This window comes from Phyllobates terribilis, unplaced genomic scaffold (genome assembly GCF_046119375.1).
Source record: "Phyllobates terribilis strain yellow unplaced genomic scaffold, ASM4611937v1 Scaffold_207__1_contigs__length_3498100, whole genome shotgun sequence".
Taxonomy (NCBI): Eukaryota; Metazoa; Chordata; class Amphibia; order Anura; family Dendrobatidae; genus Phyllobates; species Phyllobates terribilis.
Genome location: NW_027362967.1, coordinates 2,476,419 through 2,503,465, shown reverse-complemented (window position 1 = coordinate 2,503,465; position 27,047 = coordinate 2,476,419). Strand labels below are relative to the sequence as shown.

At 46.3% G+C, this 27,047-nt stretch overlaps 2 protein-coding genes across 3 annotated transcripts in view; one reads left to right on the top strand and one right to left on the bottom strand.

The window, feature by feature from the left end:
- The window catches only part of LOC141213689 (uncharacterized), a 316,710-nt gene that overhangs the window by 128,640 nt on the left and 161,023 nt on the right, over positions 1-27,047 (top strand). The window lies entirely within an intron of this gene.
- LOC141213673 (dynein axonemal heavy chain 12-like) lies at positions 8,118-25,592 on the bottom strand. Of its 2 annotated transcripts, XR_012283080.1 has the most exons (5): positions 25,430-25,592; positions 24,916-25,067; positions 24,323-24,461; positions 23,616-23,781; positions 8,118-8,236 (listed from the first exon to the last, which is right to left on the bottom strand). XR_012283080.1 is itself a non-coding variant. In XM_073665273.1 (4 exons), exons 1-4 carry the CDS (start codon positions 25,547-25,549, stop codon positions 23,692-23,694), a joined length of 501 nt encoding a protein of 166 aa, XP_073521374.1. In that variant the 5' UTR covers positions 25,550-25,592; the 3' UTR covers positions 23,552-23,691. The 2 variants fall into 2 exon arrangements, 1 of the variants encoding a protein (XP_073521374.1); XM_073665273.1 differs by lacking the exon at positions 8,118-8,236 and having other exon boundaries at positions 23,552-23,781.

Genomic DNA, 27,047 nt, shown 5'->3' with positions numbered 1-27,047 from the left:
GGAACTAGTCTGATTGCCATATGTGGAGTCGGGAAGGAATTTTTCCCCTAATATGGGGCAATTAGCATCTGCCTCATGGGGTTTTTGCCTTCCTCTGGATCAACACATTAGCTTTTAGGTTGAACTTGACAGACTTGTGTCTTTCAACCTTAAAACTATGAAACGGTCCCCTTATAGAGGTTCAAGGGTGAAGCCCAGGGTTCATTTGGAAATATCAGAAATGGTGTGTTTTGCGCCAAGTCTGTCCAAGGAAGCCTGTTTAAGCCAATGGCCTCAGAAATATCCTAACATTTAAGAAAGTAGCAATAGTTAGGGTTGGCTGAACTATTCTACCCTTAAGTTTGCCCCTCCAGTCAGCATCTACTATGTAGATGCAATCAAGGCCCTGTAATAAGTCTTTATCACTGTACAGGGCTGTAAGAGTGAAGGCCAGAGTTCCTTTGGAACCTGTAGGATAGACTGGGTTTTGCCAAGTCTTTCCAAAGAAGCTTTTTTTGAGCCATAGGCCTCAGACAGGTCCTAACAAGAAAGTGTCATTAGATAGGTTTTTCTTTAGTTAGGATTGATTCAACTACTCAAGCCTCAAGCGCACTCCTCCGGCCAGCAGCTACTCTGTAGATGCAACCCTGGGCCTATGGTAAGTATCTATCCCTGTACAGGTGTGTAATGGTAAAAACCAGGGTTCCCTTGGGATCTGCAGAATGGAGTAGCTTGCGCCAAGTCTGTCCGAGGAAGTCTATTTGAGCCAACAGCCTTAAACAGATCCCAGCATTTAGGAAAAAAAAGCTTTAGTTAGAGTTGAATCAACCACTATAGCCTCAAGCTCGCTCCTCCGGCCAGCAGCTACTATGTAGATGCAGCCCTGGGCCTATGGTAAGTATCTATCCCTGTACAGGGGTGTAATGGTAAAGGCCAGGGTTCCCTTGGGATCTGCAGAATGGAGTAGCTTGCGCCAAGTCTGTCCGAGAAAGCCTTTTTGAGCTGATGGATTTAAACAAATTTCAACATTTTGGAAAAAAGCATTAATCTATTTCAGTTAGAGTTAATTCAATTACTCTAGCATAAAGATCCTAATTCACTTTGTCTAAAGGAAGTTAGTTGGCAAATTTTTATTGTGTGAGCAATGAGGTTATGAAACTCTCTACCACATGAAATTGAAATACTTAATTTTCTAAAAAAAATTCAAGGAGGGCATGTGTGTGCCTTTCTTGAATAATATAAAATTGCAGGTTATCCGTACTAGATTTTGTTATGGGACGTTGATCCAGGGAACTAGTCTGATTGCCATATGTGGAGTCGGGAAGGAATTTTTCCCCTAATATGGGGCAATTAGCATCTGCCTCATGGGGTTTTTGCCTTCCTCTGGATCAACACATTAGCTTTTAGGTTGAACTTGATGGACTTGTGTCTTTCAACCTTAAAACTATGAAACGGTCCCTGTATAGAGGTTCAAGGGTGAAGCCCAGGGTTCATTTGGAAACATCAGAAATGGTGTGTTTTGCGCCAAGTCTGTCCAAGGAAGCCTGTTTGAGCCAACGGCCTCAGAAATATCCTAACATTTAAGAAAGTAGCAATAGTTAGGGTTGGCTGAACCATTCTAACCTTAAGTTTGCCCCTCCAGTCAGCATCTACTATGTAGATGCAATCAAGGCCCTGTAATAAGTCTTTATCACTGTACAGGGCTGTAAGAGTGAAGGTCAGAGTTCCTTTGGAACCTGTAGGATAGACTGGCTTTTGCCAAGTTTTTCCAAAGAAGCTTTTTTGAGCCATAGGCCTCAGACAGGTCCTAACAAGAAAGTGTCATTAGATAGGTTTTTCTTTAGTTAGGATTGACTCAACTACTCAAGCCTCAAGCGCACTCCTCCGGCCAGCAGCTACTCTGTAGATGCAACCCTGGGCCTATGGTAAGTATCTATCCCTGTACAGGGGTGTAATGGTAAAAACCAGGGTTCCCTTGGGATCTGCAGAATGGAGTAGCTTGCGCCAAGTCTGTCCGAGGAAGTCTGTTTGAGCCAACAGCCTTAAACAGATCCCAGTATTTAGGAAAAAAAAGCTTTAGTTAGAGTTGAATCAACCACTATAGCCTCAAGCTCGCTCCTCCGGCCAGCAGCTACTCTGTAGATGCAACCCTGGGCCTATGGTAAGTATCTATCCCTGTACAGGGGTGTAATGGTAAAGGCCTGGGTTCCCTTGGGATCTGCAGAATGGAGTAGCTTGCGCCAAGTCTGTCCGAGGAAGCCTTTTTGAGCCAATGGCCTTAGACAGAACCCATCATTTAGTAATAAAAAAGCTTTAGTTAGAGTTATATCCTCAAGCTCGCTCCTCTGGCCAGCAGCTACTCTGTAGATGCAACCCTGAGCATGTGGTAAGTCTCCATTCCTGTAAAGGGGTGTAATGGTAAAGATCAGGGTTCCTTTTGACCTGCTTATGCCAAGTCTGTCAAAGGAAGCCTTTTTGAGCTGATGGCTCTACACAGATCCTAATGTTTAGGAAAAAAGCTTATGTGTATTTCAGTTAGATTAAAAGTAAAGCCAACAAAAGAGAATTTAACTTTCCCACAAAAATCAATTATTAATATAGCATTTACCTGCCCAGATCTCAGAACTAATGCACTATTAGGATGTAGCAATCCCATATAATTTTGTGTGCAGTTTAATACTATGTAATCACCCCCCTCCATTAATTGGTAATATGTGAGTGGTTGTCACATCAGTATTTTGCACCTGTATTGCTGTCATCGTTATTATATGGTATGATTAGTACTGAGACCTAGGCAGGTAAACACTGTTGCCCTTTTTTCCTGTGTTAATTCTTGAATTTTGGTGGGAATTTAAATTTGTCTTTGCTTTTAATGTTAGTGTAGGGACTCGCAAGTATGAGGACCCTTGACGCGGGTTGCGAGCTTGTGTATTTTGGCCAAAATATTTACTAATACCTCATATATATCATATATATTTTTTGCACGTTATTTTTATTCAGGGTGCAGCCAGACCCATCAATGTTGGCCTTGTAAACTAGGGTGTCTGTCTTCATGGGGTGTACTTAAAAAGTGCTGGGCAGCCCGCCTAATCTAATAGTTTGGGCTTCACTAATAGGCTGTAAGCCAGACATTGTGCACTACCTATGTGTGACCAGTGCCCTATACAAGGCTTATTTGTGTGCAGTTTTAATACTAAGCTATCACCCCCTCCATGAATTGGTAGGTTGTGAGTGGTTGTCTCATCAATATTTTGCACCTGTGTTGCTGACTTCTTCATTATATGGGTTTGCTGCATCCTTGTAATTATTGTTGCTGTATTTGCTGTGTTAATTCTTGAATTTTGGTGGGAACTTTAATTCCTTGTTTTTGTGACTTTGCTTTTAATGTTAGTGTAGGGACTCGCAAGTATGAGGACCCTTGAGCAGGTTGCGAGCTTGTATATTTTGGCCAAAATATCGACCAATACCTCATATATATCATATATATTTTTTACATGCTATTTTTATTCAGGGTGCAGCCAAGCCCATCTACAGGTGCATCTCACAAAATTAGAATATCACCAGAAAAGTTAATTTAATTCAGTTCTTCAATACAAAAAGTGAACCTCATATATTATATAGAGCCATTACACACAGAGTGATCTATTTCAAGTGTTTATTTCTGTTAATGTTGATGATTATGGCTTACAGCCAATGAAAACTCAAAAGTCATTATTTCAATTAATTAGAATACTTTATAACAACAGCTTGAAAAATGTTTTCAAAATCCAAAATGTTATCCTACTGAAAAGTATGTTCAATAAATGCCCTCAATACTTGGTCGGGGATCCTTTTACATCAATTACTGCATCAATGCGGCAATGTGGCATGGAGGGATCAGCCTGTGGCACTGCTGAGGGGTTATGGAAGCCCAAGGTGGCTTTGATAGAAGCCTTCAGCTCGTCTGCAATGTTGGGTCTGGTGTCTCTCATTTTCCTCTTGACAATACCCCATAGATTCTTTATGGGGTTAAGGTCAGGCGAGTTTGCTGCAAATCAAGCACAGTGATACTGTTGTGTGTAAACCAGGTATTAGTACTTTTGTCAGTGTGGACAGGGGCCAAGTCCTGCTGGAAAATGACATTTCCATCTCCAAAAAGCTTGGCGTAGCTAAGGTTTTGGTTCAGGGGGCCGAAACTTCTGAGTGGGCCTCTAACCAGGTAACCCTGATTACAACTATAGTGGCGCACCCAGATAGTGGATGTAGGAAAACCTCAGCAGATGACCGCGCTGTTACTAAAAATAATCTCTATACAAAGACCAGCACTGATATTACCGCCATATGGTGACATATATTGATAGATGCCAGTCCTGCAGAACATATAAGAGATCACAGCTCAGTTATATATAGTACCTTACAGCTGACGTTCTTTCTGATTAAATTGTTCACTTTTCCCGTCTTTTCCTTCTGGCCCAGACCAACACGACAACTTCTCCAGCCAGGGCTCAGAGTCTCAGGTATGCAGAGATCACAACAAAGACACATTTGACTCCTTACATTTCAGGCACTGACCACATCTATCCCCAACCTGCACAAACTTCTCATCCTGCTGATACTAAAATACTGAGCCTCTGCTGCAAAATGTGTCCCTATTACTGCACCTACTGTGTGCCCTCTAGATGGTAAAACAAACCTCTAAAATAAAGTAATGCCGTGTGCAAGTGTCCTAGAAAACAGTGCCCACATTGTGCACCCTACAAAGTAATAGTGCCCCTTCGACAGTCACGATAACCTGAGTTCCCCTATAGCAATAAGTGCCCACCTAAGATTTAATAATGTCCTGAGTCTCCCCCCATGTAGAGCTCCGCTCTAACCAGTATGATGTTCTCCTATTCACTATATAATTCCCCCTCACTGTATAGTACCCCCACACAGTATACTGACCCCTTAGTAGCCCCCAAGCTGATGGCTCCAACACTGTATGATGGCCTCCACACCATACAAAGATCCCACATTATCTCCCACACTGTATGATGGCCCCCAACACTGTTCAAAGAACCCACATTATCTCCCACACTGTATAAATAGAGTACATATAGTATAATGCACCAGATAGTCCTCAATATAGTATAATGCACTCCCCATAGTCCTTCATATAGTATAATGCACCCCCATAGGCAGAGTCTGTAGTATAATGCCCCCCCATAGTATAATGCACCAGATAGTCCTCAATATAGTATAATGCACTCCCCATAGTCCTTCGTATAGTATAATGCGCCCCTATAGGCAGAGTCTGTAGTAAAATGCTCCCCCCATTGACAGAGTCTGTAGTATAAAGCTCCCCCCCATAGGCAGAGTCTGTAGTATAATGCTCCCCCCCTCATCATAGGCAGAGTCTGTGGTATAATGCCCCCCCATAGGCAGAGTCTGCAGTATAATGCCCCCCCCATAGGCAGAGTCTGTAGTATAATGCTCCCCCCTCCTCATAGGCAGAGTCTGTAGTATAATGCACCCCTTCCTCATAGGCAGAATCTGTAGTATAATGCCCCCCCCATCTCATAAGCAGAGTCTGTGGTATAATGCCCCCCCATCTCATAGGCAGCGTCTGTAGTATAATGCCCCACCTATAGGCAGAGTCTGTAGTAAAATGCACCCCCCATAGGCAGAGTCTGTAGTATAATGCTCCCCCTCTTATAGGCAGAGTCTGTAGTACAATGTCCCCCCCATAGGCAGAGTCTGTAGCATAATGCCCTCCCCTGCTCATAAACAGAGTCTGTAGTATAATGCCCCCCATAGGCAGAGTCTGTAGTATAATGCACCTCCCCCTTCCCATAGGCAGAGTCTGTAATATAATGCCGCCCCCCACCCGGCAAAAAATAAATAAACGGTACTCACCTCTCCTCCTGGTTCCCTCACTGCTCAGAGCACCCAGCACGCACACATCTTCAGCACAGCGGGCCGGGCGCCAAGTGATGATGCCAGGGACGTCAGTCACAGAAGGGACTAATGGGAGAGAGATCCGCGCTCCCTCTCTCATCAGTAAACTTGCGGCGGTGACGGGCGGTGGGGCCCGATGCTGGCACCAGGGGCATGCCAGATACAGTTACACTGGCGTAGCCCTGGATGGGCCCCCTAAGAGCGAGGGGCCCGGGGCCACCGCCCCTTTGCCCCCCTGGTAGCTATGATACTGTGGCGGAGGGAAGCATGAAATGCTCTAAAATTTCCTGGTAGACAGCTGCGCTGACTTTGGTGTTGAAAAAACACAGTGGACCTACACCAGCACATGACATGGCTCCCCAAACCATCACTGATTGTGGAAACTTCACACTAGACCTCAAGCAGCTTGGATCGTGGCCTCTCCACTCTTCTTCCAGACTCTGGGACCTTGATTTCAAATGAAAATTGGAACTCTGGGACCTTGTGGAGTGTGTCAATGACTGCCTTCTGGACATCTGTCAAGTCAGCAGTCTTCACCATGATTGTGGAGCCTACTGAAACAGACTAAGGGACCTTTTTAAATGCTTAGGAAGTCTTTGCAGGTGTTTTTTGTTAATTATTTTAATTTACTGAGTTAATGACTTTTGTGTTTTCATTGGCTGTAAGCCATAATCATCGACATTAACAGAAATAAACACTTGAAATAGATCACTGTGTTTGCAATGACTCTATATAATATATGAGGTTCACTTTTTGCATTGAAGAACTGAAATAAATTAACTTTTTGATGATATTCTAATTTTGTGAGATGCACCTATATGTTATGGCCTTGTAAATTAGAGTGTCTATCTTCATGGGTTGCACTTAAATAGTGCTGGGCAGCCCATGTTCTGGCCTCAGCAGCGAATTTAGCTATCCAGGGAATCTAGTCACTTAATGTGTATATCAGTTCTGACATTTTGTTGCTTGCATTTGAATCCTGTCTATTTTTTATTGTTTGATAACTGCACTGTCTGCTAGTGATTTAATGTATTTGCTCTCGGGCACTCGGAGCCGGGCAATAGGGAGAAGATGGGGGTAGTGGTGGCAACCCGGTCCGTGGCTCAGGGTGGTCAGGCCAGTGGCAGTCCTTTATAAGTTTTAAGTAATGTCCGACTACGCCACCCGTGGATTGCGGTCAGTGCTAACCGCCGCTGCAGTGCAGACCTCTGGGGCAGATGTAAATGTGCAGCTCCGAATAGTACAACTCCCCACGGGAAGAGTAGGGCCCCAGGGTAGTGTATGATGGATGATGGAGGAGATGATTCCAACCGCATTAGCCAGGAAACGGAGGCCTCTTAAACAGTTCAGGGTCTTTATTAGAATAGGTAAAACGACCCAGAAACAGGCCCGGCTAGGAGGGGGCCTGGATGTCTGAGAGCAAGTGGGAAGCTGGCCCTGGTCAGAGTGAGGGTGTCGGCCTACCGTGCTCTCTGTGCTCCTTCTGGCTATTTCCCTTCTGGTAATGTAACAGCCCACATTCCTGAGCTCACCGTGTCCTCTCGCCCTTATGGCTTGCAACTTGGGTCCCTTGCTACTCCCGGCCTGGTACGGCTCTGCTGGTCCCTTCTGCTGTGGCGGAGCCTCCGGGCTTCTTAGGCCAAGGAACATACAGTCCCCTGCGGACTGGTTATCTGCTGTAGGATGTGGAATCCTCACAGCCTCAGACACCAAAGTCTGGAAGATTAGTTTCTTTATCTGCCAGGACAGACTCACTTCGCCTTTTGTCGCTGGCTCATGGCTCTCCTACTGCCACACGTCCTCTTAGGCTGCAACACAACTGTCTGTCCCTGCTCTGGGACACCTCTCAATCCAGAGACAGGTTGTCCAGTTCTCTCTAACCCTGCCCCCAGTTCCAGCTTTTATAGGGGCAGCCTGCTCCCCCTACTGGCCTGTGACAGGAGGTATTGCATGCTAATGGCCCTTGACTAGAGGACCTCCCCCTTGCTCTCAGACACAGCTTTATTATACATTTGTGTTATCCAGGCCAGGGTGACACATTCCCCCCTAGTAAAATTTAGTACTCCGGGACTAAACAATAAACAAAGATCATATGCATGACCATAAAACATTATCAGGCAAGTGACGCACAGATTGAGTTCTTAAGGTCACAGTGTGGTCTGTGACCGGGTGTCCATTTTCACCAACACAACAGGGAGCCTTAACCAGGTGGGGGTCTGTCCTAGCCCCAAGTCCTTTACAGTCTTAGTTCATTCCTTGGTCAGGCTCCGAACGCAGTCCATACAAAGTCCCGGTTATTAAAAGTCCATAACCTTTGAGTCCGTACGGTAACTGTAAGAAACTGAAATACACAATTACTAATCATGCATGTAAATTTGCAAACATTTCAACACTTGGCAACAGGGTTATTTACAGTTTTAGTGCACCCTATATTCTCCAGCGAGTGGGTTTCTGCCCCTTTGTGCTTCTGGTTGACCTGCGTAACCCACTGTCTGGTGGTGGACCAACCTGGTTTTCTTCACTAGCGTTAGGGGTAGAGCTACCAGCTTGGTGTACAGGTAGGGCAGGCAGCTGTCTACGGGTCCTTTGGCTCATCGCAGGCATGGCAGGCTCACTGTCAGCAGAGGGTTGATTCTCCTGGGCTGCTGGTACAGGCTCTTCTGCCTCTGGAACTGCTTGCTCTTCTTCACCTTCCGGCTCTGGTGTAGGTTGTTGCTGAGCCGGTTGCAGGAAATGCAGGACGGGTACCACTATGGCATCGTTTATTCGAGTCCAGGACTGAGGGAACTCTCAGAGAACGGTGCTGATCATTTCTTCCTTGTCCTCTGCGGGTTCAAGGTCACTTTGATCCTCTTCTGCACTACGGAGTTGTTCGGGGCACCTTTTTAGGTGGTCTCTGGAGACGGTACTAGTGGTTTCTCCTCCATCCTTGGTGATCACGCACACCTTCGAGTTGTCATGATCAGACTGCAGTACGGTGTAGGGTTCCCTTTCCCACTGGTCGTCCATCTTATGTAGCCTTCTCTTTCGCTTCAGGACCTGCTCACCATGTTCTAGGGGACCAGCAGGGGCGTGTTGGTTGAAGAGTCTTTCTTGCCTTTCTCTCACCTGGGCCAGGCTCTTCTCCACACTCTCCTGTACATTCTTGTACTGCAGTCGCCTCTCCGTATCCCAGTCCGCATCCAGGGAGGTGTCCTCAGATGTTAGGACTCCCATCTCCAGATCTAGGGGCAGCTTACCTGGTCTGGCTCGCATCAGGTAAGCCGGGGTGCAGTTTGTAGCGTTCACCGGGATATGGTTGTATAAGTCTATCAGGTCCGGCAGTTTTTCTGGCCACAGGCTGCATTCCTCCAGGGGCAACGTCTTCAGGAGATCAATGACTATATTGTTCATTTAATCACACATCCCGTTGGTTTGTGGGCGGTAAGGCGTTGTCCGAATCTTCTTACAGCCATAGAGGTTGCAGAACTCTTGCAAGATTTCAGCTCCGAACGCTGGACCCTGGTCCGTCAGGACCTGTTCCGGATACCCGTGTGGACGGCAGAAGTATTGCTGGAAGGCTCTGGCCACCGTTTGGGCTGTCAAGTCTTTTACCGGGACCACCACTAGAAAACGGGAATAGTGGTCCACGATTGTCAGGGCGTAGATGTATCCTGACCGGCTTGGAGCCAATTTGACGTGGTCCAGAGCTACCAGCTCAAGAGGCTGCTGGGTGACGATGGGCTTCAAGGGTGTCTTCTGGCTGGTGCGGTCTTTTCTCCTTAAGTTACAAGGGCCACAGTCCCTGCACCACTTCTCTACAGCCCCTCTCATGCCGACCCAAAAGAGCCGTCCTCTTAGCAGGAACTCCAGTTTCTTCCAACCGAAGTGCCCCGCTCTGTCATGGTAAGCCCCCAGGACCATAGCTGCATCCCTCCTTGGGACCACGACTTGCCAGGTCAGCTCTTGTGTCCGGTGGTTGACAAGTCTTCTGTACAGCTTGCCTTCATAGAGGAACAGCTTGCTCTTCTCTTTCCATAGCTGCTTGGCTTCCTCTGGAGCATCCGGATCTAAGCGGGCATCTTCCTGGGTCAGCAGATCTTTCACCAGGCGGATTGCAGGGTCACTATCTTGGGTCTCGGCCCAGCTGTGGTGAGGTAGGGGATTGATCATAACGGTTGTTAAATCTTCCTCCTTCACGCGGTGGGAGTATTGAGCGGCCCCATACCGGTGAAACGCGGGGAGTTCTACCTCCTCCAGCTCTTCTGGGTCTTCGTCACCTTCAGGTAAGTGAGGCATTCTCGATAGGGCATCAGCGTTGGCATTGGTTTTGCCTGCCCGGTACTTGATCACGAAGTCATAATTGGAGAGACGGGCCATCCACCGCTGTTCCAGGGCACCAAGTCTTGCACTGTCTAGGTGTGTTAACGGGTTGTTGTCCGTGTACACAGTGAACTTTGCGGAGGTCAGGTAATGCTTGAAGCGTTCCGTTAGGGCCCACACCACCACCAAGAATTCTAGCTTGAAGGAGCTGTAATTCTCCGGGTTCCTCTCGGTGGGCCTCAGCTTCCGACTGGCGTACGCGATCACTCTTTCTCTGCCCTGTTGGTTTTGTGACAGTACGGCTCCCAGTCCCACATTACTGGCGTCTGTGTGGAGAATAAAAGGCTGGCCATAATCAGGGTAGGCCAGGATCTCATCCCCTGTGAGGGCCATCTTCAACTGACGGAAGGACTCCTCTTCCGGTTTATCCCACTTGAAGGGTGGCTTTTGGCTTCTGGACTTAGACTGTCCTATCAGGAGGTCCTGCATAGGAGCTGCCATCATAATGAACCCGGGGATGAACCTTCGGTAGTAGCCTACCAACCAGAGGAATTGCCTCACTTCCTTGATGTTCGAAGGGCTTGGCCAGCTCTTGATTGCCGTGACCTTGTCAGGGTCGGGGGCTACTCCTTCCGCACTTACCACGTGCCCTAGGTACTGGACCTTCGGTTTCAACAGGTGACACTTTGATGGTTTCACCTTCAGGCCATAGCCTGCCAGGGCTTCGAACACGTCGTCCAGGTAAAGGAGGACAGTCTCGAAGTTTCGGTGCCCTAGACAGCATTCCATCAGCCTCTGGAAGGTCCCTGGTGCGTTCCAGAGCCCGAAGGGCATACAGTTGAACTCGCTCAGTCCCATCGGGGTGGTAAGGCGGTCTTCTCCTTGTCAGCCTCTGCCACAGGAACCTGCCAGTACCCGCTAGTAAGGTCCAAAGTAGAAAAGAAGTTAGCTGATTTTAGTGCGGCTAAAGACTCTTCTATTCTAGGCAGCGGATATGCGTCTTTGTGGGTGATACGGTTGATTTGTCTATAGTCCACGCACATTCTCATGGTGCCGTCTTTCTTTTTTACCAGAACCAGGGGGGCTGCCCAGGGGCTACAGCTATCTCTAATGTCCCCAGCTTCTTTCATTTCCCGCAGCATACCTTTGGCGTTCTGATAATGTGCAGGGGGTACAGGCCTGTGTCTCTCTTTTATTGGTGGGTGGCTCCCTGTGGGGATGTGGTGTTCTATCCCTTTTACTCTGCCGAAGTCTAGCGGGTGCTTACTAAAGACTCTCTCGTACTCCTGTACCACCCGGTAGACTCCTTGTTTTTGGTGCAGGGGAGTGGAGTCAGCACCCACATGGAGTTTCTGGCACCAGTCCTCCTTTTGTTTCTGTGAGCCATTACTCTCCGCCTGTGGAGAGGGAGGCAAAGGTTCCACGGCCCTGATAGCTTTGTGCTCAACAGCAAACAGTTTGGCAAGTGTAGCGTACCTGGGTAAGTGTACCTCCCTCTCCCCAATGTTGAGAATGTGAACGGGCACCCTCCCATGACGGACATCAACCACCCCCCAGGCTGTCAAAATGGTGGGCCTGCTGTCTGAGTACACGGGTTCTACCATGGCTTGGTAGTCTCTACCTCTCAACCCGATTGCAGTCCGACACCAGATCATCATTTCACTTTTGGGAGGCATGGAAATGGGGAATGGGTCACTCAGTCTTACGCTACCGATCTCACCACCAGACAGTTCTACCTGCTGCCGTCTCATCATGGCTTTTATCTCCTTGTTGAGGACTCTCTGTTGGCTGGAACTAGCATTCACTGCCACCTGTTGTAGAATTACAATTACCTCTGAAAGACAATTTTCAATCACGTTAGTACCCACAGTTATTTTAGGGTGACTTTCACGACGGTCAATGTCCACAATAATCACTCCCTGTGCCGGTAGTTCAACTTTACCAATTTTAATGGTCATTTCCTTGAACCCCATCTGCGGCACGGGCAAGCCATTACTGGCGATGATGCTCAAGTCACTGTCTGGGTACCGTGTTATATCAGCATCAGTCCAATACTGCTTAAAAAGTACATAAGGGATAGTAGTTACTTGCGACCCGGTATCCAGCAAGGCGCTCATGGGGATACCGTTCAGCACCACGGGTAAAACCGGGCGCCCCCCCCAACGTACTTATCACGCCAATTATAAGGGCCTGGTGATCTTATGCCTGGGGGTTGGCTCTCTGCCCCAGGTTGGACCCGTTTAAATTACAGTACCTGGAAATGTGTCCGGGCTGGTTGCATCGACGGCAAATGGGCTGTCCATCCTCTGCGTAGCGATCTGTGGGCCTCCCTCGGAACGACGGGGTCCTCCTCTGTCGACGCCACGGGACATCCTCCGGACTTGAAGCCAACTCGATGGGTCTTGACGGGTCCACTTGTAACGCCTGGACGGTCCTGGTCAATGCCGCAACGCTCCTGGTCAGCTCCTGGACTTGGTGATGCAGATCTTTCGACGGGGCTTGGTTCAGGGCCTGTGCATCGTCCCCCACAGAGTCCACAGAGGAGGGCGCCGCCTTCTGGTGGTAGGTGAGAGCAGGGCGCCGGGGGTTTATAGCGCCACTTGTTGCGGGTTCACGGAGCACCCTTATGGCCCTGTCCTTGAATTGGGCAAAGGTCAGATCAGGGTTCTGAAAGAACATGAGGCGCAGCTGGGTCCTGTGGGCGCTAGACAGCAGACCTACTATGAACTGTTCTGTTAGTAGCTTATCCGTATCCTGCACGCTGCCAGGGTCAGCTTGTTTGATGGCTCTCAAGGCTTCCTGCAAATTTAGGGCATAGTCTCTGATGCTGTCCTGTGCCCGCTGCTTACATCCGTAGAACCGCATTTTAATTTCAGCGGAAGTACGTGTATCAAAGGTACCCCGCAGCCGGGCCAGAATGTCCTTTACGGTCCTTTTCTCCTCAGCGGGCCATTACTTTACCTCCCGCTGGGCTGTGCCAGTTAACCTGTAAGTATGCTAATCTTCTGTTCCTCTGTCAGGGGGTAAACTTGGAACAAACTGTACAGCCTTTCCTTAAAGTCAGTTAGGGCATGGGGCTCCCCTGAATACTTAGGCAACCAGGCCGCTCCATTGACGTAGGGCAGGGAAAATGGCATCACCGCTGCTGCAGCTGTGCTGGTGGTAGTGGGCGCCTCAGTGTCCGACATCTTCCTCCCCCCTAGTTAAGCGTGGCCTACCTTCTGACGATCCTCTTCTGTAGGCCGCGACTCCGCTGGTGCTGCTCCGGACGAGGACCTGCGTCGCGTCCTGATGACGTCAGCGTCGCTCTCTCTCCCTTCCAGGACCTTGCGCAGCGTCGGTGCGTGGGGCGGAGATTCGGGTCTCGCGCGGTTTGGACGTCCACGCCCCTCCTCTTCCCGCGCAGCGTCCTGAAGATGGCATCCGTTGGCGGGAAAACGGCTGAAGATGGCGGGAACCGACGGAAGATGGCGGGAGACGGTTGAAAATGGCGGGAAACGGCTCCGGGTGGTGGAAAAACTCTTCTTCAGGTACGTGTACAGTCTTTTTCAGGCACGCAATACCCGTTTTTGGCGGGTTGGTTACAATCCTGCCGACTACGCCAAAGCTGACTCGCCCCCTGGGCCGTGGGACACTCGGAGCCGGGCAATAGGGAGACGATGGGGGTAGTGGTGGCAACCCGGTCCGTGGCTTAGGGTGGTCAGGCCAGTGGCAGTCCTTTATAAGTTTTAAGTAATCTCCGACTACGCCACCCATTGGATTGCGGTCAGTGCTAACCGCCGCTGCAGTGCAGACCTCTGGGGCAGATGTAAATGTGCAGCTCCGAATAGTACAACTCCCCACGGGAAGAGTAGGGCCCCAGGGCAGTGTATGATGGATGATGGAGGGGATGATTCCAACCGCGTTAGCCAGGAAACGGAGGCCTCTTAAACAGTTCAGGGTCTTTATTAGAACAGGTAAAATGACCCAGAAACAGGCCCGGCTAGGAGGGGGCCTGGATGTCTGAGAGCAAGTGGGAAGCTGGCCCTGGTCAAGATGAGGGTGTCGGCCTACCGTGCTCTCTGTGCTCCTTCTGGCTATTTCCCTTCTGGTAATGTAACAGCCCACGTTCCTGAGCTCACCGTGTCCTCTCGCCCGTATGGCTTGCAACTTGGGTCCCTTGCTACTCCCGGCCTGGTACGGCTCTGTTGGTCCCTTCTGCTGTGGCGGAGCCTCCGGGCTTCTTAGGCCAAGGAACATACAGTCCCCTGCGGACTGGTTATCTGCTGTAGGATGTGGAATCCTCACAGCCTCAGACACCAAAGTCTGGAAGATTAGTTTCTTTATCTGCCAGGACAGACTCACTTCGCCTTTTGTCCCTGGCTCGTGGCTCTCCTACTGCCACACGTCCTCTTAGGCTGCAACACAACTGTCTGTCCCGGCTCTGGGACACCTCTCAATCCAGAGACAGGTTGTCCAGTTCTCTCTAACCCTGCCCCCAGTTCCAGCTTTAATAGGGGCAGCCTGCTCCCCCTACTGGCCTGTGACAGGAGGTATTGCATGCTAATGGCCCTTGACTAGAGGACCTCCCCTTTGCTCTCAGACACAGCTTTATTATACATTTGTGGCATCCAGGCCAGGGTGACACACATTGTGGTCCTGTTCTTGTCACAGTTTGGGCAGCGACCATTATTTCCTCTTCTCTTCTGATGGAGAAGTTCCCTTATCACTCATCTTGTAAAGTGGCACAGAGCGGTAGTCGTGACTGAACGTCTGTCTGATTTCGCTCTGGCACTTTACAGACAATGGGTGTCCCAGTCCCAGTGTGCTCTAGGGTGTGGGGTGCAGCACATTCTCTTGTAGGCCGCAGGCCTCCACTGCCTTCAGGCTTCTTTCCTCAGAAGCCGCCGCACACAATTTAGGGGACACAAAGTTCTTTGTAACAGTCAAACATATACTTGACAGTTCTAGTTCATCAGGTGGGTACAGACAGGATAAGGCACAGCAATTCACATTATCCTCCTTCTTAGCATAACTCCTCTTCAGCCCTGTTGCTAGCTCATCCTGTATTTCTCGTCCACCTCTGCAGTGCACCCGGGACTGGCCTTCAACTTCCATCTATGCAGGTCCCTGTCCATCTTCCTTTGTACTTCAGAGTACACAAAGTGTCCGGCAGCTCCTATACCAGACCTTAGGCTCTGGACGTGACTGGAGCGACTGCTCTGGATCCCAGTAATGCCTCCCACTGCCTGGAACAAGTGACACATGCTGCCCCTAGCAGCCCACCGCACCTGAACTTCACCTTCACTATGCACTTCACTAACTCTCACTGAACTCACACTATTCTGACTCCATGACTAAGCTGCAAGCATAGGGCGCTGTGAGACACCGTTTCTAGGCTGTCTCTTTACCGTACTCACACATAGTGATGTCTTCAGATAGTTTAACTCGACTGCAAGAAGCACATTGTTGAAGATTCAGAAGAAGATTTATTTTCTAGCAGAATACTCGATGATGTGCAAATGTACAGCAGGTAAAAAGACTTTTTTAGAAACGGGCTGGAAGCACATAAGCTTCTAACATGGCTGAAGATGGTGAATGAGGAAGAAGAATGGAGAAGGGAGGGGTTACTGACATCACAGCTACATCTGAGAGAGACAGGGAGAGACAAAGGACAAACTTATAAGAAAGGAAAACCTAACTGCATAGCAACAAAACAGCAACTTAATGATAGTGCAATATGGTCTGTAAGATTCCCAAATCATGGGACATGGCGCACACTATCAGGAAGTGCCCCTCTTTTTATTAACACTAGTGCCCATCCACTGCACTAGTTCTATCAATAACTATTTCCTATCTCATATACTAAACCTATTATCCTTATCCTATGTGTTATGCAATTCAAAAATTCTATAAACAAATTAGGAAATCCCAGAATTATAATAGAAACCCTAAAATACAAATGTTATTAAATCTCATTAAAAGCGGGACATATATCACCTTAAGTGAAAACAAATTAGTCACACCCCTAACGATAGACCCTTATTCAGACTGCCGGAAGAAGCACTTCTCAATCAGAGGCAGGCCACACCCATTGAGTACTATATACAGTGGGTATGGAAAGCATTCAGACCCCTTTACATTTTTCACTCCTTGTTTCATTGCAGCCATTTGGTAAATTCTAAAAAGTTCATTTTTTTTTCTCATTAAAGTACACTCTGCACCCCATCTTGACTGAAAAAAAACAGAAATGTAGAAATTTTTGCAAATTTATTAAAAAAGGAAAACTGAAATATCACATGGTCATAAGTATTCAGACCCTTTGCTCATATTTAAGTCACATGTTGTCCATTTCTTGTGATCCTCCTTGAGATGGTTCTACTCTTTCATTGGAGTCCAGCTGTGTTTAATTAAACTGATAGGACTTGATTTGGAAAGGCACACACCTGTCTATATAAGACCTCACAGCTCACAGTGCATGTCAGACCAAATGAGAATCATGAGCTCAAAGGAACTGCCTGTTACGATGTTAGTAGATACCCTGAAGTCCAATGGCGTGGGCCAAAAGCAGAGACTGAGACAAGAGTAGTGTGAAAGTCTATTTTAAACTCAAGTGCAAAAGATCACAGCAAACAGTTTATGAAGGTAAGTTCATTCCAAACAATACTTCTTAGAACCTAATCTGTAAGGCACGGCCTTCATTACTATTAGGGTATGTAAACGTTAACGATAGTCCAAGTTTACTTAGGTACAGTAATATGCAAACAGAAATAAGGATAGTAAGCAGACGTAGGTATTCCTCAGTTGATTGTGGACTCACGTAGTGCAGCAGAGAAGACAAACTGGAATATGGATCTGGATATTGAAGAATGCAGAAGGTGCAGCGGAGCAAACAGCGATGTCTTAAACCAGAATGAGGGAAATTATGCCAGAATAGGGACAATATGCCAGAGAGGGGCCCATGATGGGGGAAAATGTTATAGCATGAGGTCTGACCCAATTCCCAACTCCATTTGCTGAAATGCAGCCCCAAACTTACAGGACCCTTCACCGTGGTTATGCATCACTATTGACCACAGACACTCATTATTGTTCTGCTCTCCAGCCCTTCAGTGAACAAACTCCCTACAGTAACAACCACATTTTTCATATTTTGGCTCAACCGCGCACATCTTGCCAATCCCCCCCCCTCCTTCCCCGTTTTCTCTGTTTTAATGCAGTGACTCAGCGTCACTTGGCCTTGTTTTGATGTGGAAGATATGGCTTTTTCACCATAATTCTGCTATGAAGACCACTTCTGGCCAGTCTTCTCTGAACAGTAGATGAGTGAAGCTGAGTCCCACTGGTTGCTGCCAGTTCTGAGCTGATGGCACTGCTGGACATCTTCCGCTTTTGAAGGAAAGTAACCATAATGTGTCATACATCTGCTGCACTAAGTTTCCTTGGCCGACCACTGCATCTATTGACCTCAACCTTGCACATTTTCTTGTGCTTCTTCACTAGTGCTTGAATGACACATCTTGAACCCTCAATCTGCTTTGAAATTTGTGCCTTAGAGACCTTGCTGATGTAGTATAACTTCCTTGTGTATTCTTGCTCAGTCTTGCCATGGTGTATGACCAGACACCTGACTGCATTATTACAAAATCCCTGACTTTGCGCAGGTGTACCTAGAAGAATTGACGCTGTTTTAAAGTGAAAAGTTGGTCACACCAAATATTGATTGGATCTAGATTTTTCGTTTGTTCATTCACTTGTATTTTGTTAATTGATTAAATAGATCATTAACATTTCTATTTTTGAAGCGTTCTTACTTTACAGCATTTTTTCTACACATTTCTAAAAATTATTTTTATGTGTCTTTTATTTGCTCATTAATAATCTGATATACCTTTTGGTATTTTGTGTATAGTTGTTTTTTTGCTGTTGGGGTAAATTGTAGGATATTGATTTCAGAGGGGTTTCCTGATCCTTTGATTGTAGGAATGAGTGGTATATATGTGCTAATAAATTAGGACAAACGTAGGAAATTTAGGAAAAAAATTGGACATATCGGCAGTAATAACATGCTGATTGTGATGTCATGAAGATGACTTGAATTTCCACCATTAAGAGAACAGCATTGCTGGTCATTTATATTAAGTAAATTGGATATTCATTCTTCTCGATTGTGATGTCATGAAGATGACTTGAATTTCAACCAATCAGAGATCAGCATGTTTCAGGTCACCCAGATAGAACAGTCCATGAAACATGAGTCACGGCCACTGTGAGGTCATAATGCTGATTAGAATTTCCACCAATCAGAAAACAGAATTGCCCAGAAGAACCACCCAGGAGGTATGAGTCATCGCCACTGTGAGGTCATAATGCTGACCAATCACAGAGCAGCCATGCCCAGATTTTCCACCAATCAGAGCAGGCACCCCCAGATTTTCCACCAATCAGAGATAAGCAGTGGGTATAAATAGCAGCCACACCCAGATTTTCCACCAATCAGAGATCAGCAGTGGGTATAAATAGCTGCTGCCGCCTGCCCGGCTTAGCCTTGCACTGGTTGGGTCTCTCTCTTTTTCTCTCTCTTGGTATCTCCCGGTATCTATCCCTCCCCTCTCTCTCTCTCTCTCTCTTTGACCCAACGGCCCTCTTAAGGGCTACCCCAAATGTGTAAAAGATAGAACCAATATTTGTGTTGTTTGTCCGTTTTATGAGCCTGTGATTAACCCCTTCCCACTCTTTGCTATATATATATATATATATATATATATATATATATATATATTTATTATGTGCAGGTGGGCCTTAAAGGGATTTTCCAGGACAAACATTTTGATGGCTTATCCCCTGGTTAGCTCATTAATATCAGATTTGTGGTGGTCCGGCACACGGCACCTCCACTAATCAGCTGTTTGCAGCTTCGGCCGAGGTCAGATGTAAACAGTGTTGAGGAGCTGAAAAATCACTGATCTGTTCACTCTGTAGTGGCCGCTCCCTGGTGCTGCAGATCAGCTCCTATTACATGAATATTAGCTGATCTGCAGGACCCACAGTACAGTGAATGGAGCTGTGATGTTCAATCTTCACACTATTTACACTTGAGCGCTGCAATCAGCTGATGGGTAGAGCCGGTGCCGCGTGTCGGAGCCCCACCGATCTGATATTGATAACCCATCCCCAGGATAAATCATCATTATTATACTACTCATACATGAAGAAAGCGAGGTGGCACACCGATTTAATAAAATCTTCTTTTATTCCATTTCCATTAAAAATACAGGGAAGCGGCGCCTTTTGCGGACGACGGACGTTTCGCGTGTCTATCACGCTTCTACGGGTCGAGGCATATGGTCATGGGGGTGTGCAGGGGTTAAAATACTCCCGACCCCACCCCCTGCACCAAACAGCCATACAAAATGTTACAACAAAAAATACATTAAAAACAACCACCCAGGAGGTATGAGTCATCGCCACTGTGAGGTCATAATGCTGACCAATCACAGAGCAGCCACACCCAGTTTTTCCACCAATCAGAGCAGCCATACCCAGATTTTCCACCAATCAGAGATCAGCAGTGGGTATAAATAGCCGCTGCCGCCTGCCCGGCTTAGCCTTGCACTGGTTGGGTCTCTCTTTTTTCCCTCTCTTGGTATCTCCCGGTATCTCTCCCTTCCCTCTCTCTTCTCTCTCTCTCTTTGACCCAATGGCCCTCTTAAGGGCTACCCCAAATGTGTAAAAGATAGAACCAATATTTGTGTTGTTTGTCCGTTTTATGGATGGAGCGAGACATGATGTCCCAGATGTGTCCCGGATTCAGGTCTGGGGAACGGGCGGGCCAGTCCATAGCTTCAATGCCTTCATCTTGCAGGAACTGCTGACACACTCCAGCCACATGAGGTCTGGCATTGTCCGGCATTAGGAGGAACCCAGGGCCAACTGCACCAGCATATGGTCTCACAAGGGGTCTGAGGATCTCATCTCGGTACCTAATGGCAGTCAGGCTACCTCTGCCGAGCACAAGGAGGGCTGTGCGGCCATCCAAAGAAATGCCACAGAACACCAGGATTGGCAAAGTCGCCACTGGCGCCCTGTGCTCTTCACAGATGAAAGCAGGTTCACACTGAGCACATGTAACAGACGTGACAGAGTCTGGAGACGCCGTGGAGAGCGGTCTGCTGCCTGCAACATCCCTCAGCATGACCGGTTTGGTAGTGGGTCAGTAATGGTGTGGGGTGGCATTTGTTTGGAGGGCCGCACAGTTCCCTTTATTTTTTGAGCAGTGCATATACATATATAAAATGTTCCTCCCCCACCATGTGACATACTGCATACCTCATAGGGACAGCAGTCAGGAAGCACCAGTAGTACCAGCAGCTCCCACAGTACAATGCAAATGTAGCATTCTCAGCGTGTACTGACCAATGCTGTCCACCAGGTGGCATCAGCAGGAAATTACAGGGATGAGACAAGCACTGCATGACAGCCCCGCCCCAATCTGCCCTATACCAGACACGCCCCCTACCAACGCCCCACCCCCGCTGCCATGACAACCGAATTGTTTAATGGCAGAATGAGACCTTATATGAGCAAAGAAGTAGCGGCCGGAGAGCGGGGTCCGCACAGGTGAGTGCCCCCATAACACAGTGTATGTACTGCACGTCAGCTCTATGGCAGACTGTCACCTGTGCTGGATCCAGTACGTGTTACACTTATATCTGTACAGAGACACAGAGGACGCAACGGGGCCCTGTTGCTATATATTTGTGTGTGTGTATATATACAGTATATAGATATGTGTGTGTATATACAGTATATATATATATATATATATATATATATATATATATATATATGTGTGTGTCTATATACAATATATATATATGTGTGTGTCTATATACAGTATATACTGTATATGTGTGTGTGTATATACAGTATATATGTGTGTGTCTATATACAGTATATATGTGTGTGTGTCTATATACAGTATATATATATATATGTGTGTGTGTGTATATATATATATATATATATATATATATGTGTGTGTATATATACAGTATATATATGTGTGTGTATATACAGTACAGAAAAAAGTTTGGACACACCTTCTCATTTAAAGATTTTTCTGGATTTTCATGACTTTGAAAATTGTACATTCACACTGAAAGCATCAAAACTATGAATTAACACATGTGGAATTATATACTTAACAAAAAAGTGTGAAACAACTGAAAATATGTCTTATATTCTAGGTTCTTCAGAGTAGCCACCTTTTGGTTTGATGACTGCTTTGCACACTCTTGGCATTCTCTTGATGAGCTTCAAGAGGTAGTCACCGAAAATGGTCTTCCAACAATCTTGAAGGAGTTCCCAGAGATGCTTAGCACTTGTTGGCCCTTTTGACTTCACTCTGCGGTCCAGCTCACCCCAAACCATCTCGATTGGGTTCAGGTCTGGTGACTGTGGAGGCCAGGTCATCTGGCGTAGCACCCCATGACTCTTCCTCTTGGTCCAATAGCCCTTACACAGCCTGGAGGTGTGTTTGGGGTCATTGTCCTGTTGAAAAATAAATGATGGTCCAACTAAACGCAAACCGGATGGAATAGCATGCCGCTGCAAGATGCTGTGGTAGCCATGCTGGATCAGTATGCCTTCAATTTTGAATAAATCCCCAACTGTGTCACCAGCAAAGCACCCCCACACCATCACACCTCCTCCTCCATGCTTCACAGTGGGAACCAGGCATGTAGAGTCCATCCGTTCACCTTTTCTGGGTCACACAAAGACACGGTGGTTGGAACCAAAGATCTCAAATTTGGACTCATCAGACCAAAGCACAGATTTCAACTGGTCTAATGTCCATTCCTTGTGTTCTTTAGCCCAAACAAGTCTCTTCTGCTTATTGCCTGTCCTTAGCAGTGGTTTCCTAGCAGCTATTTTACCATGAAGGCCTGCTGCACAAAGTCTCCTCTTAACAGTTGTTGTAGAGATGTGTCTGCTGCTAGAACTCTGTGTGTGTCATGGGTGTGTCGCCACGAAGATCGTCGCGACTACACAGCCTGACTTCTCGCAGCTGAGTTTTTGGTGCTTTGTTTTTTGTTGTTGTGAGGGAGTTAATTCTCTCTCTCTGTGCTTGATGAGGCTCAGCCTCGCCCAGCTGCAGTTAATGCTGCAGTATTGGGATTCCTTCAAATACCTGCTGGTCTGTTAGGGAAGTTGTCGGTGAAAGCATTTCTTGCAGACCTTCAGAGTGGATCGTTGTTTGGTGGAGTTCAGAGGAGTATGCGGTGTGGTTTGTTCCCTTCCTCCCTTTATCATTTATCTCCTAACCTGTTGTTGTTCCCTCTGTAATTGTGGTGTTAGTTTTTGTATGCAAGGTGGTTTTTGGTTTTCCCCTTGTACTGTCTCGTTTGTCTAGTACTGTGTTTTGGGCATTTTCTATCCTGTTTCCCATTGTTGTGATCGGGGTCCTTCTCAGGACTAGATTACTTAGGTTCAGGGATATTCAGAAGTTTATGGTTACGCTGGCGGCCTGGACCTCTGTACCATTAACAGTACCTCCAGGTTGAGGGATTAGTCAGGGCCCCCGTCTAGGGTCAGCTCAGGCCCCTGACCCCCCTGTACGCTCTGACAGCGTGACAGTGTGGCATTGACCTGGTCTCTAATCTGAGCTGCTGTTAACCTGCGATTTCTGAGGCTGGTGACTCAGATAAACTTATCCTCAGAAGCAGAGTTGACTCTTGGTCTTCCTTTCCTGGGGCAGTCCTCATGTGAGCCAGTTTCTTTGTAGCGCTTGATGGTTTTTGCAACTGCACTTGGGGACACTTTCAAAGTTTGCCCAATCTTTCGCACTGACTGACCTTCATTTCTTAAAGTAATGATGGCCACTCGTTTTTCTTTACTTAGCTGCTTTTTTCTTGCCATAGTACAAATTCTAACAGTCTATTCAGTAGGACTATCAGCTGTGTATCCACCAGACTTCTGCACAACACAACTGATGGTCCCAACCCCTTTTATAAGGCAAGAAATCCCACTTATTAAACCTGACAGGGCACACCTGTGAAGTGAAAACCATTTCCGGTGACTACCTCTTGAAGCTCATCAAGAGAATGCCAAGAGTGTGCAAAGCAGTCATCAAAGCAAAAGGTGGCTACTTTGAAGAACCTAGAATATAAGACATATTTTCAGTTGTTTCACACTTTTTTGCTAAGTATATAATTCCACATGTGTTAATTCATAGTTTTGATGCCTTCAGTGTGAATGTACAATTTTCATAGTCATGAAAATACAGAAAAATCTTTAAATGAGAAGGGGTGTCCAAACTTTTGGTCTGTACTGTATATATATATACATACATACACACGCTGCATATATACGTATAGTGGAAAAGATAAAAGAAAATAACTTACAAATAAAAAACTAATTTTTTTTGCGAATATTACCAATTCCCGTGGTCTAATAACTGCTGCAGGAGCTCGATAGGTGGCTGTGCTCCATATTTTTCTAATGCCGGCATGTTCATATCATCCACAAATATGACGCATTTCTTCCCCATCTGAGGTCGTACACGCCTTTCCCTCTTTTGTCCAGTCTGTCCATGATGATATTCTAGAATAAGATGCAAACTATGTGTCGGAAGATTCAATAGGTTGACCACTACTGCGGTGTCTCATTTTCAGGTAGAAAACATCACATGACCGCTGCAGCCAAATCAGCGGCTATTGATTGGCTGCAGAATTGATGTTTCATTCGACCTAGAAGAACTAGTCTTCTAGCTCTCTTTTCTGGCTCAGAAAGAAAGTCACCACTGCAGGCGATCATCTGACACTGGTTGGCTTCATTGACATCTCCTGGTCGAAAAGGAAGTGAAGAGACCGATGGGGACACAGGCGGCAGCGTGGAGAAGCGACAGGGTATTTTTTTTGTTTTAAGACACACATGGGTCCATCAACCCATTTAAATGTATGTCTGACCATCTAATACACAGATCTTCAGGGTCTGCGAGAGAGACCTCTGTTGTTTGTGGGTCTCCTCTCTGGCTCATAGCAGAGGGTCCTAAGTGGCGTATCCCCCCCAATGACATCTATATATCGTAATGAAGCAACCTCTTTCATTTGTCAGAAGGCAGGGTGATAAAAAGAAGACAAACCTGAATCTGATTGGCACTGGTGCGAGCAGAAAAGTTGATGAAGAAGGGAAAGAATTTTTCTTTGTCCAGATTGTTCATCAGTTTGTCTTTGACGTAAATAGATTTCCCTGTCCCCGTCAGTCCCACAAATAAGAGTGGTCTGCGAAAAAAGGAAAGTAGTTTGTAGGACAACCATAAAATCAAACATTTTACAGTGTTGAGAATAAAACTACTAATTTAGGCCCGAATTCATATGTCCGATAAACACCATCCATGTACGGACCAAGATCTCCGGACCCAAACTCGCCAGCCTCATGGATGTCTATGAGGCTGTCAATTTCAGGTCAGGGGTCCCGCGGCCCGTCCGTCCATCGTGATATGTGTTTCCCGTCCTTAAGTAACTAGCAAACTATTTTCATTTATACAAACTGTGTTTAGTACAGACATAAAACAGACAGGTGTGAATGGCGGCCAGTTTTCTGTGTATAGACCAATAGGGTTTCCTAATTCGACTCCACTATCCGAATGGTTTTCCCATACAATAAGTAATTGTGATGGCAAAATGGATAATTGTCAACAAGGTTTCCTAATAAGAGTCATTTTGTTACTCTTACTTGGTGTTTTTGATGCACATATCCATGAGGAAGGTGTATCTGACAGTATCCATAGTTGGCACAATGATATCTTGGATTTTGGTGCTTTTGTCCCACGTGGCTGTGCCTTTAATAAACTCATTCCAGTGAACCCAGCGCCCTCGGCCTTTTAACTTCAAAGAAAAAAAAAGTAGTTACAACTTTGATAAACCATATTCGGACACATTTGATGTAGGGATAAGAGAGCACTGACACATTACATAAGTTTGACATTTAGGTCCTGTTCACACTGCGTTTATGCAGCATGTCTATTACTTTGCCAGAGGATCTGACGGAATCCACTTAGGTCATTGGACTCCATGTCTCCTTCTGAATTCAGTTTTTCGGGGATTCAATCAGAACCTCTGGCAGAGTCATAGATATACGGCATAAACACAGTGTGAACATGTCCTAAGAGACCTAAGATAATAACCCAAAGGCCAAAGTTATAAGTTGCTGAGCATTAGGCTTGATTTCCATGAAGAAATCCCTTTACCTCGTACATGTAGTCATAGACCAGGCCTTTATCGTCCAAAGGACATTCCCATTTCCCCACGGAGGACAGGAAAGGGCTCTGATCGATCTTTCCTGTGACAATTTCTTTGAAAAAAAGCATCAAACTTCACTCGGCTGTCGGTGTCACAACAGCCGCCAATGGACCAAACCAGAGAGAAAGCAAAACTGGCCTAAAAGAGAAGAAAAGGGATACAATATACAGCGGGCGAAATAAGTATTGAACACGTCACCAATTTTCTAAGTAAATATATTTCTAAAGGTACTATTGACATGCAATTCTCAGCAGACGTCAGGAACCTGCCTCTAACAATCGCGGATGACGTGGCCGGGCTTCAAAGGAGACCGTGATTTTTGCTATATGCAGCAATGGTGTAGCATTGCTGTATATAGCACAAGCGATCAGACGATCGCAGCTTTAAGTTCCCTAAGGGGGCTAATAAATACAGAGAAAAGTTACAAAAAATGTTTTAAAAAGTATGAAAAAAAACAAAAAAAAAACCCATAAAACTTGAAATGGGTTTTTTCCCCCAGTAAAAACAGAGAAAATAAGTTTTACAAAAAATACACATATGTGGTATCGCCGCATTCAGAAAAGTCCAATCTATCAAAATATAAAAATAATTAACCCGATCAGTAAACGGCGTAACGAGAAAAAAAATCAAGAACGACAAAATTATGTTTTTCTGGTTGATGCAGTATCACAAAAAATGCTGTAAGAAGCGATAAAAATGTAATATCTATCGCAATATGGTATCAACAAAAACATTGTCTCGTACCACAAAAAATAAGCTCTCAAACAGCTCCATCGACTAAAAAATGAAAACGTCACGGGTCTCGGAAAATGGTGACACAACCCAAAAAAATGTTTTTTCCCAAACCTCAAATTTTTTTTTTCACTACCAATCTAATAAAAAAACTGGACATGTTTGGTATCGGTGTAATCGTACTGAGGAGTGAATCATATTGCTAAGTAATTTTACCACACAATGTACACCGTAAAAACAATTCCCAAAAAATAATGTCAGAATTGTGATATTTTCACAATTTCTCTCCACTTGGAATTATTTCCCCCGTTTCCAGGAGCATAGGAAAGCACTGTCTATACCTGCAGGTGGATCAGCCACACTGTGTATGGGATCGGCAGATCTTCCACTTACCAGGATCCAGATACGAATGTTCTTATTATTCGGATCCTCTCTCACCACATCAAAAATCAGCATCTCCAATAATGGTGTGAGTGATATTACCACATTGCCATTGCTGGTTGTCACCAGATCCTATGAGGAAAGACATTAGGACACTGAGGGTAAATCTAGACTACAAACTTGCGCAATGCTCCTACAATTGAGAGGACACATGGCGCCCACCTTGCACTGCTTTCGGAGGAATCGAAGGGAAGGTTGGACGAGCCACTTAAAGGGTTCCTCTAGAAGAGCGAGGTGGTCCTTAGTCTTCAGTGCATCGGGAAGGGTGCTGAGCCAGGACCTCACCAGGGGCGCCCAGCCCTTTTGTTGGGGTTCCAGATAAATCATACCGCAGCGGCTAACAGTGGCAGGCTGGAGAGAGAGATATACTAAGTAGGGTTGCCCTAAGACACA

What these genes read in the sequence shown, in the direction of transcription:
- LOC141213673 (XM_073665273.1), bottom strand. Translation starts at nt 25,549, where the DNA reads ATGCTTTTTTTCAAAGAAATTGTCACAGGAAAGATCGATCAGAGCCCT. An exon ending in TCTATGACTACATGTACGAG is followed by an intron (nt 25,068 to 25,429) that starts GTAAAGGGATTT and finishes TTTTCTTTGAAG; the next exon opens with TTAAAAGGCCGAGGGCGCTG. An exon ending in ATGTGCATCAAAAACACCAA is followed by an intron (nt 24,462 to 24,915) that starts GTAAGAGTAACA and finishes CTTTTTTCGCAG; the next exon opens with ACCACTCTTATTTGTGGGAC.